A 15,151-nucleotide genomic window follows, 5' to 3' on the forward strand; every position below is an offset into this window, starting at 1 on the left:
ACAGTGGCTTGATATTGTAATTCAAGACTAAGTCCTGATATAAATTTGTCCATTAATATTGGATACCTACTGCTGGAGTGGAAATCATCACCTTTAGTTCTCTCATTAAAGAATTTAAGGACAGGCCATCAATATCTGATTGGCAGGGGCCCGACACCCCAAACACTGCCAATCAGCTGTTCCCGAGTAGCTTTGGCATCAGAAATACACAGCGTCATCCATTGCATAGTGGATGAACCTGGTTAGTGCAGTGCTGTTCCCATTCACTTGAAACAGCATTGCAATAACTAGCTGTTATCTATGTGGTTTTCTTGTTTATCAAATAGCCTTTCGTATTTAAAATATGAAAGTTGTTAATCATACCTAACTAATATTTTCCACAAATAGTGAAAACTTACTATTTACAGTTGGAGGGGTGGACATATTTAATGTGCAACATGTGTGATTGTACAAGGGTCCCAAAAGGAAAAAATATAGAGCCTACTTGCACCCTCATTCTAATAAGAGGAATTGTGAAGGAGGTATATTATGTACTGTATGGAGGAGCAGGGTTCACAGTACAAAAACTTTTCTAATTGTAATATCCTGTCACACCCCATTAGGTGCCAAATATGTTACGGTGAAAGACCAACATTTCAATTCTTTAAGTGCTTCTAGGGGAATATACTTTTATATGGCGCTGTGGCACTATGCAAGCCTAATACGTATATATACTAGCTGATGCTAGTGCCCATAAAAAGGAAAAATATGGCTGGCCCTCTTTAATTTTTCATTGGGATTGAGCAGATCTGGAGGCGTTTACCATTAAATAGTCAGTTTGAAGGAGTTTCTAATGTTTTTGCACTGTACAACTGTGGCAGCATGGTGCCATAGAATCAGCAGTAGAAAAATAGGGCTCCAAAATCCAAAGTCCTTTGAAGTCTTGCACTGATCCCAGCCAGTAGATAAATTAAACAAATAGTAGAAATACGGTAATGGGTTTTGATGTGTTTTGTCTTGAAATCTTTTGTAACAGGAAAAAAAAATTATAAGAAAGGAATGAACAAAAGAAAGGTCTAATGTATCCTGTGAAAAATAATATCAAATACATGTAGGTTGGCTCAGAAAATAAATAGTTATATGCAGTTAGATAAGCCCCTTGCAAAAATTTATAAATTGTCCTGGTAAGGAAGGGGGTAAACACTCTGGTAATGAAGTGGTTAAGGTACTGTGCAGTTACAACAAAACCAGTAGTATACCTGTGTTTTTAATGCATTTTGCTGCAAAAACTGCTCTATCACCATTGGGAATTGTCAATACCAGTGTGCAGTGTGTTTGTAGAAGAGGAGGGACATTTAATTGAGCTTCTCTTTAAATTACAGAAAACACTTGCAATTTTGCTAGTACTATTTAATAATCTGTGTACCAAACCTGTGAATTTTCCTTTATAGGCCTCATAATAAGTTGGCTGGTGAACAGAAGACTGTAAAGCGAAAAACCTATGCTTCATTGGCATCCTAAAGTCAGAATGTGAGTAGTAGCAGAAAAAGCAGAAGCTAGTAGGCCAAAGTTTCCCCTTGCTTCAGATAGGTGCTACATTATTATCGAGAACAAAGAGGATGACTGGATGGCTCACTCTGTTTCTTAGTCACAACAGGATGATGTTGAGGTCACCTCGGAGTCTGACACCATACCTTGGAGCCAGAGGTCACAGCCTTCCTCCTCCTTTTGGCCCCAGAAAAGTATTTTACTTGCATCATCTCTATCTTCATTTTCCCCTCCTAGTGAGATAACAATTTTGCCTAAAAGGGGAAACAAAACCCCATGTGCTGAGGAAGGAAACACTCAAGAGGAAGAGAGTCTCCCTATTGATGAGTTGAGTTTGGATTGCCATGATGAGAAGGTGGAGGGGGAGGTGTGGGACCCCAGGCATAGCTTAGTTTGCGATAGTGACACTTGTAGCCATGGTGGTGATAATGGCACTTGGGGCAAATACAGAGCAGGCAATCGGGAGGGGGCCAAGCTGCCATCAATGACATATCATAGTCTGATAAAAGTGATGGGGAGGGTGAGGGCTATGACAATGATTGTGTGTTGGAAAGGACCTGGATCAATTTGCTGAGGAGGAGGTAATATCAGAGAAGGAGGGTGGTGGCCGCAGTGGCGGCAATATGGAGCAGGGCCAATTTATGGCCAGAACCTCCCATAAAATTGCCAGATCTACTTCTGTTATGGTCAACTAAGGAACTGGTGATGCCGCTGATACTGTGTGTGCAGGCTCAAAAAGTACCAGCCATAAGCAAAGCTCAGCTGCTGCCAGCTTTGTGCCAGTATCTCCCATCTGGGAGTTTTTTTCCACAGTATCAGAAGATAAAAGCATTGCCATATGCATGATCTGTAGGATGAAAATAAGCTGTGGGCATTCAAACACAAAGGTAGGACCATGGCTCTATTGCAGCACATGAAGTGGCATTACCAGATCCTGTGGGAAAACAGAACTGGCCACCTGCTAACAGAACAGAAGTGTCCTTTTTCTCTCTGCTCCCTTTGAGGCAGCCAGGCCGCATCCACATACAGAACAGTGCCCTTGTCATCATCATCAGTTACTGCTTCTCCCACTTAGACTACTCCTTCTCATCTTCCGCTCTGTCATCGGTCATCAATAAAGAAGTGTGTGGCCAAGAAGCAACTCTATGCGCCCAGCAATCCAATGGTGTGCAAGCTTCACTCCTACCTGGCCAAGTTGTCAAGACTCATTTAGGGAAGTCATGGTGTGCTTTCAGCCTCACTGGAAGATACCTAGCCAACATCAGTATGTCACATATTGTAGTGTCCCACTACGTAAAGGTGGGCACTACTAAGAGTTATGTTGCTCCCACCTCCTGTGGGAGAATGGTGTTTTGTATTTGCATTGTAATGTCATGTTATTTATGTTATCTCCTGTGTACCAGGCATGTTAGGGGTGTAGTTTCTCCTCCCAAGCTGTAGAGGGAGCTAGGGAACCCCCTAGTATATATAGTTAGGCCCAGACAGGAAATGGGGAGTGCAGTATATTCCAGGAGGTTAGTGAGTACAGTCTAGCCTGCCTGAGGTTCCTGAGCAAAAGAAGCTCAGAAGTTGCACCAGGAGAAGAGTCTACCTCCTGAGAAAACTAGTTCCTATAAAAGTACAGTGTAGAGCCAAGCTTTATTCCAGCCAAACAGAGAGAGCTGAAGGGCAGGAGGATATATTTACAGCAAGGAGACATATACCAGAGGAAGTTTTCCCTACCCAAGGATAAAGCCAGCAATAGGGCATATGGGCCTTGGAGAAAGCCAGACAGGATTCTGAGAAAGTGCAGCCTGATCTGTAAGTGTTTAACCCTCTGAGTATCTTGCAAGAACATTGCCTGCCGTGTAATATAAAGCCTGCCTGCCATCACCTTTTACATGTGGAACTGACTAAAGACTGTAAATAGTTGAACTGTTCAGTAAAAGGAAGTTTTGGTTCACTGCAACGTGTATTCCTCAATTATTACTACAAGAAATCGGTGTGCCACCGTTACCGGCACTGGCGTCACAAACTTAAAGGGATCTTGCCACCGGCACATTTAACCTGCAACACCCAGGGCACCTCACCTACCACCTGGCCTGGTCCCTATACACAGAGGGTGCCTCAGAGGATCCATGTGCCAGCCTCTCCATCACTGCTGTACGCCTGCCCAGGGTATATAAAAACTGTGAGTACCAAGAGCAACCCTCGGTTTTATTAACTACCCCTGTGACCTCACACTCGCTCACCCTGCAGGGCTGCGTACTGCAATATACCAATTTTCAGGCCAGCTGGAGCACATTGTATTCGTGTAGAATTGCTTTGGACATAAATAGGTATTCTCAAAAAAAATTCAATGAATCAGACATGAAAAGAATTTCAAGATTTTTTTTTTTTTATCTTTACTTCAGATGTTTCTCTCGGCATTACCTAGAACATTTTCCTCCCTTCTCAAGACCTGGTCTATGCAGCATTACTTACTGTACACTGCATAAATGAGGATGACATTAATTATCTATAACTTTCTTACACCAGCAGTCAATCAATCAAAGTACAGGGATTTAAAGAATTCTTTTGTCAGGCTGTCTTTACTAAGATGAGACATGTCTCTGGTAAGCTTATCTGCCCGATTAATCCGAGTGATGTTTGTACATCTTCCACTCCCAGCCATTTTTACCGTTCACGTGTAAATCCCTTATTGTATTTAACTGTCTAGTTGTACTTAAGGTATCCAAAGCAATGCAGCAAAACTAATCAAACCAGCAAAAGATAGATTTGCATTAAATTCCCTTCAGCTACCAATTCACTTATTTCCACCTGAAAAACTCACTTATTTTGGGACTGCTTATTTAGTCTTTATACCTTCTTTTTCAAAGAGGATTCTCAACCTTAGGTAGGAGTTAGATGCAGGAGGACAATGCATTTTATTGCTAAACCTCTAATACTCACCTCTTTCCTCCTTTGCAAAGATTATTTGTACTGAATAATGGTCAAACATTTTCTTAAACTTTTAAAACTTGTTTGACTAGCTTCACAACATTAAATATGAATAAGCATGTAAGAGGAAATTTTACAGGAATCATATGGGTCGATGAGGTTTCGTACAAGTCAAGTTCCGTAAAGGGTATTTCCATCTGGAACATTTATGGCACATCACTAGGATATGCCATATGTGTCTGATAGGAGTGGGATCCACTTCTGGAACCCATTACAGTTTCCAGTATGGGGCCCTTAAATAAAGTGAGAGCAAGCCACTCCTCAATTTACAGTTATGGGACTTCCAAAAAATAGCTGCGCACAGGTTCAGTTGTTTTTGGAAGTCCCAGAGTGGTGAATGGATGGGTGACTACATTTGTGCTGCTTGATCTTAATTGACTGCAATAAGGCTTCCATAATTAGCCAGGTGTGCTTGCTTGGCTATTTGTAGCAGTCCCATTGCAGTGAATAAAGAGGACAACACCCATGTGTTGGGGGGAAGCAGCCAATGGCAGACAGGGATGGGGACGAGTCTTCCTAGCATCACGGGGAGAAGCAGCACCAGTGGTGTGGGTACCAGGAGCAGCGCAGGGAGCGGGGAGCCAGGTAAGTATATTCATTGTGAGGGACCTGGGCATATGGGGGGCATTTAATAGCCTTGGATAACCTTTTTAATAGGGTCGATTATGCTTACAGAGGCTCTTTAAAGGCTAGCTTTCAAAATGTGAACACTTCAGGACCAGAACAGTATCTTAGCTTTCATGCTAAATGCTGGAATGAGGTTATAAATTACAGAAGTTCAAAATTAATTTACCAGAGTGAGTGCAATGCCAAAATGTGTCTATTAACCCATAACTTTAATTACAGTACCTTTTCAGACAGAGTCTTGAAGGGTCTCAGTAGAGGATGTGTCTTAGTATTTTCATCAAGTGATGCTCCATACTTCCAACCACTATGTAGCTAAGAACATACCAAGGGAAACAGAAAAGTAAAATAAAGTCAATACTAATTACATATAAAAGTCAACAATCCAAACATATCTGGTTATCTGGTCAGCTCTAGAACTATCAATTATAAAACTATTCTGGGTTAAAATGGGGTCTATTAATGAAAAATAGTGCAGAGAAATAGAATTGGTGTCCTTCATAGCAAGTAATCAGACTCCAGGAAATTGAGATCGGTGCTTTAAGCAGCTGATCTGGGGTCGTAACTCTTATATTAGGACTCCACAGCGAATTTTGGTTGTGCAGTAATCTTGGAAAAATTGCAGTTTATTTCGTAGTTGTGTGACCTCAATGTTTCACAGGAGACCTGCAATGATCCCATTGATTTTATTGCAAGCACAAATTACAGTGAAGTCCTATGCTTGTGTTCAGTGTTTGCTATGTAGAATATATTCTATGTGTATTCTACACAGTAATTCAAACATGCAGGAAAAAAAAAAAAAAGTTAACAAGTAAAAATGTATAATACCTATTGCTCATATTAACAAAACAGGTTACAGCAGTCATTTTCCAACCTGCCTTAAAGGATAGCAGGAATCTGATTGGTCACCACTGGCATTAGCAACTTTCTATTGCCCACTGATTAACCCTTACTAGTTCTGCTATGTCTGTCTTCTTTACAGGACCCCAGAACTGTACACAGTACTCCATGTGTGGTCTGACTAGTGATTTGTAAAGTGGTAGGACTATGTTCTCATCACGGTCATCTATGCCCCTTTTGATGCAACCCATTATCTTACTGGCCTTGGCAGCAGCTGCCTGACACTGATTTCTACAGCTTAGTTTGCTGTCCACAAAAATTCCTAGGTCCTTTTCCATGTCAGTGTTATCCAGCGTTTTTTCCATTTAGTATGTACGGGTGACTTGTATTTTTCCTTCCCATGTGTATGACCTTACATTTGTCAGTGCAAAACCTCATCTGCCACTTCTCTGCCCAAGACTCCAATCTATTCAAATCCGTCTGTAGTAGTATAGTGTCCTCTTCCGTGTCAATTACTTTACACAGTTTAGTATAATCCTCAAATTTTATATTTTACTGTGTAACCCCTCTACAAGATCATTAATAATATATTGAAGAGAATAGGGCCCAATACTGACCCCTGAGGTACCCCACTAGTGACAGTGACCCAATCTGAGTGTGTACCGTTAATAACCACCCTCTGTTTTCTATCACTGAGCCAGTTACTTACCCACATACAGACATTTTCTCCCAGTCTGAGCATTCTCATTTTATATACTGACCTTTTATGTGGTACAGTGTCAAATGCTTTGGAGAAGTCAAGATAGATAACATCTAATGACTCACCGCGGTCAAGTCTAGAACTTAGCTCCTCATAGAGACTGATTAGATTATTTGGACAGGACCAATCCCTCATATACCCATGCTGAAACAGTGTTATACTTTAGGACAGCATCTCTTAGAAAACCTTCAAAAAGTTTACCTAAAACAGATGTTAGACCTGTGGCATAGACCCTTTCATTCATTACCTTATGGAGTCCATAAATACCAGAAATAAGGGTCTGTCTATAACATTAAAAGGGGTTGTCTGGATTCAGGGCTGAACCCGGACATAAGCTCCCTTTCACTCTTTAGCATGTACAAGTGGAGCATCGGAGCATTTCCTTTCTCTGATGCTCCCCTTACCTTGCTTTTTATCTCCTGCACAAGGTCTGTTTGTTGTGAGCCGGAGACGTATCAGGCTTTACATCAGTATGCTAGGTGGAGACTTCCGCCTAGCAGGGAACCCAGTGATGTCACTGGCACAAATGGGCGATGTATATCACTGTTCTGGGAGGTTTGGACCGGGTGATTTGTCTATTTTTTAAGATGCAGCTGCACTTCTTCCTGGGTCAGACAGGAATGGGGAGTTTTCTTTGACACTGCATTCTATCTGACATTTCATTTTCCTCAGTGAATACAGTGTAGAAAAAAAATGTTTAATATGTTCACTTTCTCCACATTGCCTTCTACAACTCCTCCCTCATCGCACTTTAACCACTTCACATCCGGGCCATTTGCCCCCTTCCTGACCAGGCCTAATTTTTGCAAATCTGACATATCTCACTTTATGTGGTAATAACTTTGGAATTTATCCAAGCCATTCAGAGATTGTTTTCTCGTGACACATTGTACTTCATGATAGTCATAAATTTGAGCAAATATATTTCACCTTTATTTTTTGAAAAAAATCCCCAAATTACTAAAAATTTTGAAAAATTCGCAATTTTAAAAATTTCTATTTCTCTGCTTTTAAAACAGAAAGTGATACCTCATAAAATATTTATTACTTAACATTCCCCATATGTCTACTTTATGTTGGCATCATTTTGGAAATGTCATTTTATTTTTTTAGGACCTTATAAGGCTTAGTAGTTTAGAAGCAATTCTTAAAATGTTCAAGAAAATTGCCAAAACCCACTTTTTAAGGACCAGTTCAGGTCTGAAGTCACTTTGTGGGGCTTACATAGTGCATACCCCCAAAAATGACCCCATTGTAGAAACTACACCCCTCAAGTTACTTAAAACTGATTTTACAAACTTTGTTAACCCTTTAGGCGTTCCACAAGAATTAAAGGAAAATGGAGATCAAATTTAAAAATTTCACTTTTTTGGGCAGATTTTCCAGATTTTCCATTTTATTCCAATATTTTCTTTAAATAATCAAGGGTTTACAGGCAAACAAAGTTTTATATTTATTACCCAGATTCAGCGGTTCACAGAAACACCCCACATGTGGTCACAAACTGCTGTATGGGCACACGGCAGGGCGCAGAAGAAAAGGAGCGCCACATGGTTTTTGGAAGGCAGATTTTTGCTGAACTGGTTTTTAGATGCCATGTCCCATTTGAAGCCCCTACAGTAGAAATTCCTAAAAAATGAACCCATTTTGGAAACTAGGGGATAAGGTGCCAGTTTTATTGGTACTATTTTTAGGTACATATGATTTTTTGATCATTCATTATAACACTATATTGGGCAATGTGTTTTTATTTATTTATTTCTACAGTTTCAGCTGAGGGGTTAGGTCATGTGACATTTTTTAGAGCAGATGGTTACGGACGTGGCGATACCTAATATGTTTACTTTTTCTTATTTATGTTTTACACAATAATAGCATTTTTGAAACAAAAAAAATATGTTTTAATGTGTTCATGTCCTGAGAGCTATAGTTATATTTTTTAAATGATTTTCTTATGTAGGGGCTCATTTATTGCGGATGAGGTGACGGTTTTATTGGTACCATTTTGTGGGACATACACCTTTTTAATCACTTGGTGTTGCACTTTTTGTGATGTAAGGTGACAAAAATGGCTTTTTTTGACAGTTTTTTTTTTTTTTTTACGGTGTTCACCCGAGGGGTTAGGTCATGTGATATATTTATAGAGCTGGTTGTTACGGACGCGGCGATACCTAATATGTATACTTTTTTATTTCACTTTAACACAATAATAGCATTTTTTTTAAACCAGAAAAATTATGTTTTAGTGTCTCCATGTTCTGAGAGCTATAGTTTTTTTTATTTTTTGAGCGATTTTCTTATGTAGGGGCTCATTTTTTGCGGAATGAGGTGACGGTTTTATTGGTACCATTTTGTGGGACATACGCCTTTTTGATCACTTGGTGTTGCACTTTTTGTGATGTAAGGTGAGCTCGGTGAGCGCTGTGTATACGGCGATCTAGAAGGCGGGGACACCTGGGAACTGTCCCTGCCTTCTCTAAGGGTTGCAATATAATAATAGCAAAGACAGGTGCACTCTGCAGACTTGCTAAACCCTCAAACTGATGATAAAATTGATTATCACATCCACATAATTGCTATCGTGTGTAGGATGTCTATTGTGGTACTTGTGGTCCACCGTGGGCATCCTCCACTGTATGCATTTTTGCTGAGGATCGCCATTATCAACAGGCTATAAGTGCAGGATTTGCTCCCCTGTTTATATATGCACAAATGCATATGGGTTTGAGCACTTCCTGCCTGTTTAATACCACACCATTTATTTCATTTGTTTGCATATAAAGACACCTGGAGGTGTAAAAAACTCCAATTTAAATGAGCCTGTTTTCCATCCACAGGCTACATTTAGGTGCACCTGTGAGGCCTGGGCCATACCTGCCAGTCTTGAGTGGGAGTCGCAGACTCCTCCCTCCTCCTATTGCTAGCATGGTTTAATGCTGGAGGTAACTGGTGAGTTGTCTGTGAGTCGGACCTTTACGCTCCTGTAATTTGCCCACTGGCTCCTGGTATTGCCCATACGGCTCAGGTAGGTGAGTGTTAGGACCCGAGCTACTTGAGAAACCTTGGCGCGGTGCTCGGGCTCAGACATGCCCTCCTAGTAGAACATGTTGGCTAATCTCTAAATTTTATCATGAGTTTGAGGGTTTAGTAAGTCTGCAGAGTGCACCTGTCTTTGCTCTTATTATATTGTTATATTGATTATCATATCCACATAATTGCTATCTTGTGTAGGATGTCTATTGTAGTACTTGTGGTCCGCAGCGGGCATCCTCCATTGTATGCATTTTTGCTGGGGATCGCCATTAGCAACGGGCCACAAGGGCAGGATTTGCTCCCCTATTTATATATGCACAACTGCATATGGGTTTGAGCACTTCCTGCCTGTTTAATACCACACCATTTTTTTCATTTTTCTTCTCTAAGGGTTGCCCTGCTGTCACTGACAGCGGGCAACCCGATCTGCAGCTGCACGATTAGCGTGCAGCAGCGATCTCTGAATGGACGTTCAGAAATGTCCATTCAAAGATAGAGAACCACCTCCCAGACATTTATAGTCAACGTGCAGACGGGAGGTGGTTAACCACTACAGGACCGCCGTACGCAGGATTGCATCTTTGCGGCGGCCCTGTTATTCCGAGTGGACGCGCAGGCGTGTGATCTCGCGAGACGCGAGATTTCCTGTGAACGCGCGCGCACAGGCGCGTGCGTTCACAGGAACTGCAGGTAATCGAGTGGATCTGCAGCCTGCCTGCGGCGATCATTCGCTGGCAGGCTGTAGATCTGATTTTTTTAACCCTTTAAAGGTATATTAGACGCTGTTTTGATAACAGCGTTTAATATACCTGCTACCTGGTCCTCTGGTGGTCCCTTTTGCTTGGATCAACCACCAGAGGACACAGGCAGCTCTGTAAAGTAGCACCAAACACCACTACACTACACCCCCCCTGTCACTTATTAACCCCTGATCACCCCATATAGACTCCCTGATCACCCCCCTGTCATTGATCACCCCCCAGTAAGGCTCCATTCAGACGTCCGTATGTGTTTTGCGGATCCGCAAAACACATACGGACGTCTGAATGGAGCCTGACAGGGGGGTGATCAATGACAGGGGGTGATCACCCCATATTAGACTCCCTGATCACCCCCCTGTCATTGATCACCCCCCTGTAAGGCTCCAATCAGACGTCTGTATGTGTTTTGCGGATCCACGGATCCGCGGATCCGCAAAACACATACGGACGTCTGAATGAAGCCTTACAGGGGGGTGATCACCCCATATAGATTCCCTGATAACCCCCCTGTCATTGATCACCCCCCTGTAAGGCTCCATTCAGACGTCCGTATGTGTTTTGCGGATCCGCGGATCCGCAAAACACAGACACCGCGGATCTGCAAAACACGGACACTGGCAATGTGCTTTCCGCAATTTGCGGATCCGCACATTGCCAGAACTATATAGAAAATGCCTTTTCTTGTCCGCAATTGCGGACAATAATAGGACATGTTCTATAGGCTCTACAAAAAAACGCAGTGTTCGCCCGATCAGGCCTGATCTTGTGCGCACACTTGCGTTCAGTCCGCCCCACCGCAGTGACAGAATTTTTTTTTTCTGATCACTGCAAAAACACTGAAAAATCGCTGCGGCGCTATAAAAAGATCACTTTTGAGGGGCATAGAAGTTCATAGAAGATTTTTTTTTTTTGTCACAAGTTAGCAGAAATGGATTATTTTTTATTTTTTTTCTTACAAAGTCTCATATTCCACTAACTTGTGACAAAAAATAAAATCTCACATGAACTCACCATACCCCTCACGGAATCCAAATGCGTAAAAATTTTTAGACATTTATATTCCAGACTTCTTCTCACGCTTTAGGGCCCCTAAAATGCCAGGGCAGTATCAATACCCCACAAGTGACCCTATTTTGGAAAGAAGACACCCCAAGGTATTCGCTGAGGGGCATATTGAGTCCATGAAAGATTGAACTTTTTGTCACAAGTTAGCGGAAAGGGAGACTTTGTGAGAAAAATAAATAAATAATTTCCGCTAACTTGTGCCAAAAAAAAAAAAAACTTCTATGAACTCGCCATGCCCCTCACGGAATACCTTGGGGTGCCTTCTTTCTAAAATGGGGTCACATGTGGGGTATTTATACTGCCCTGGCATTTTAGGGGCCCTAAAGCGTGAGAAGAAGTCTGGAATCCAAATGTCTAAAAATGCCCTCCTAAAAGGAATTTGGGCCCCTTTGCGCACCTAGGCTGCAAAAAAGTGTCACACATGTGGTATCGCCATACTCAGGAGAAGTTGGGCAATGTGTTTTGGAGTGTCATTTTACATATACCCTTGCTGGGTGAGATAAATCTATCGATCAAATGCCAACTTTGTATAAAAAAATGGGAAAAGTTGTCTTTTAGAGAGATATTTCTCTCACCCAGCATGGGTATATGTAGAAAGACACCCCAAAACACATTGCCCAACTTCTCCCGAGTACGGCGATACCACATGTGTGACACTTTTTTGCAGCCTAGGTGGGCAAAGGGGCCCACATTCCAAAGAGCACCTTTAGGATTTCACAGGGCATTTTTTACACATTTTGATTTCAAACTACTTCTCACGCATTAGGGTCCCTAAAATGCCAGGGCAGTATAACTACCCCACAAGTGACCCCATTTTGGAAAGAAGACACCCCAAGGTATTTCGTGATGGGCATAGTGAGTTCATGGAAGTTTTAATTTTTTGTCACAAGTTAGTGGAATATGAGACTTTGTAAGAAAAAAAAAAATAATAATCATCATTTTCCGCTAACTTGTGACAAAAAATAAAAAGTTCTATGAACTCACTATGCCCATCAGCGAATACCTTAGGGTGTCTACTTTCCGAAATGGGGTCATTTGTGGGGGTTTTCTACTGTCTGGGCATTGTAGAACCTCAGGAAACATGACAGGTGCTCAGAAAGTCAGAGCTACTTCAAAAAGCGGAAATTCACATTTTTGTACCATAGTTTGTAAACGCTATAACTTTTACCCAAACATTTTTTTTTATCAAAGACATGTAGAACAATTAATTTAGAGAAAAATGTATATAGAAATTTATTTTTATTTTTTTTATTTTACAACTGAAAGTGAAAAATGACATTTTTTTGCAAAAATTTCGGTAAATTTCAATTAATAACAAAAAAAGTAAAAATGTCAGCAGCAATGAAATACCACCAAATGAAAGCTCTATTAGTGAGAAGAAAAGGAGGTAAAATTCACTTGGGTGGTAAGTTGCATGACCGAGCAATAAACCGTGAAAGTAGTGTAGTGCAGAATTGTAAAAAGTGGTCTGGTCATTAAGGGTGTTTAAGCTAGGGGAGCTGAGGTGGTTAAAGGGCACTTTCAGGATTAACCTTTTTACCATTTATATAGTTGAAGAACATTTTTGTGTTAATTTTACTTTCTTTGGCAATTAGCCTCTCTGTCTCCAGCTTGGCTGTCTTTATCTATCTTTACATATGCTAAATTTTAATTATAGTTTTTTAGTCCTTTTTTTCTACCTTCCCATTTTAGAAATGTAAATACTTTGTTATTTATTGCCCCCTTTACATTTCTATGTATCCACATTGTTATTTTTTGTTACTTTTATTCCCATAAGATATGTACCTGTACAGTTCAGGATGCTTTTAAAAATATTCCATTTTGGGTCTGTATTTATATTTTTGAGGACACTGTCCCGGTTAGTGAGGCCAATAGGCTCACTAAGCTAGTCAAATTTAGCTTTTCGGAAGGTCAGCATTTTTGTGCCTCTTTGAAAAAAAACATTCTCTTGAATGACAATTTAATGACAGTTTATTATATTATGTTCACTACTTTACACCTTTCCTTATGAACTGTTACAATCCCTCCCTCCATTCCACCCTCAGTTCCATTAACTAGTCCCAAGTCACTATTTGCACTATCTTCCCCTTCTATAATATAATTACCCTCCTGATTGGCCTACCCTGAAATCCTGTCCCCTCCTTACTGGAGACGACATTCCCCTGACTGGGAGAGGAAGTATCTTGCTACAGCAATGTTATCCTTGAACTGACATCCCCCTCATCTGCCCACTTGTTGGGGTGTGACAGATCAGAGATAGCCTCCCTGGCACTCTAGCCTGCCTTCCAACTTACCCAGCTAGCTACATAACTTTCCTGTTCCTCCATACTACCACCCTTCCCCTCATCTACCTCAGTGAGTTTCTGCTTAGTGAGTAACAAATTCTTTATTGTCAAGGTATTTCAGTGTTGCAATTCACACATTTAGATGCTGTATACAGACTTCTAAATGTGCAATTTTCTCACATTTTGCACAGCAATATGCACCCTAAAATTTCAATAATGCATACTGTGACAGGATCATCTGTGTTACCGTCTAGTATTCCCTTCTTCCCATGTAATAGCACAGCCAAATAATCCACAGAGCAATAAATCGCTATTATCGCTGGTATCGCCAGTATCGCCCTTTAAGTCCATACATGAGCCAAAGCTGAATGCTGGAAAACGTTTACTGGAAGCACCCAGGCACTCAAACATACAATTTTTTTTATCCCCTGCTCCCATGCAAGGGAGACACCCACAAATAACATACATTAACCCATAACACAAAGGTTACAACCCACATAACATCCTCCCCTCTGCCTGTGATATAATTATGGTACACAATGGTTAACATAATTATCCCAGGCAGGACAATACACAATGTGCTCTGTCCTGGAGACAACCGAGGTGTAATTCCATTATCTCTCAGGACAAAGGGAAATCGCCAATACACACGGGGAGACAATAGGACAGACATCACTTACTCAAATACACAATGTCTCACCCTTTACAATACACAGACATTTAACATATCCCAAAATGGCACGAATTAGACAAGGAATTCAAAAGTTAGTAAAAGTCTCTTTGGCCTGGCTGTACTCATGGGTTTTCTGTCCAATTGAGAAGTGATCCACTTATCTCCCAAGGACAGGGGCAAGACTCCATTAGCCACATGGTAGCAAAAGACAGCAAAATACATGAACTTATATAACTATGCAGCTATTGCATAAAACCGGTGCAAAAAACATGGTAAATTATGCAATTCAATGAAACTGATAAATGAAAAAATGCAGTCCCTCCTAAAGTTTATAAATCTAAAGTCACAAAATCTGAAGTCACACATTTGTGATCAAACATACTTGGGATCAAAATGCACTTGGACGCTCCCAAACTTCCTTTTTTAGTCTGCTTATTAACCTGCTTTTAACCCCTTTAGGACACAGCCTTATTTCACCTTAAGGACCAGGCAATTTTTTGCAAATCTGACCAGTGTCACTTTAAGTGGTGATAACTTTAAAACGCTTTGACTTATCCAGGCCATTCTGAGAATTTTACCAAAAATTTGTAAAAAATTGCAATTT

The 15,151-nt window shown here is 40.9% G+C and overlaps 1 protein-coding gene across 1 annotated transcript in view; it reads right to left on the reverse strand.

The window, feature by feature from the left end:
- The window catches only part of RYR3 (ryanodine receptor 3), a 734,312-nt gene that overhangs the window by 335,464 nt on the left and 383,697 nt on the right, over positions 1–15,151 (reverse strand). The window contains exon 53 of the mRNA XM_040412592.1: positions 5,356–5,445. Within this exon, the coding sequence (XP_040268526.1) occupies positions 5,356–5,445 (90 nt within the window). The remainder of the gene's footprint in view (positions 1–5,355; positions 5,446–15,151) is intronic.

This window comes from Bufo bufo, chromosome 11, assembly GCF_905171765.1.
Source record: "Bufo bufo chromosome 11, aBufBuf1.1, whole genome shotgun sequence".
Classification (NCBI taxonomy): Eukaryota; Metazoa; Chordata; class Amphibia; order Anura; family Bufonidae; genus Bufo; species Bufo bufo.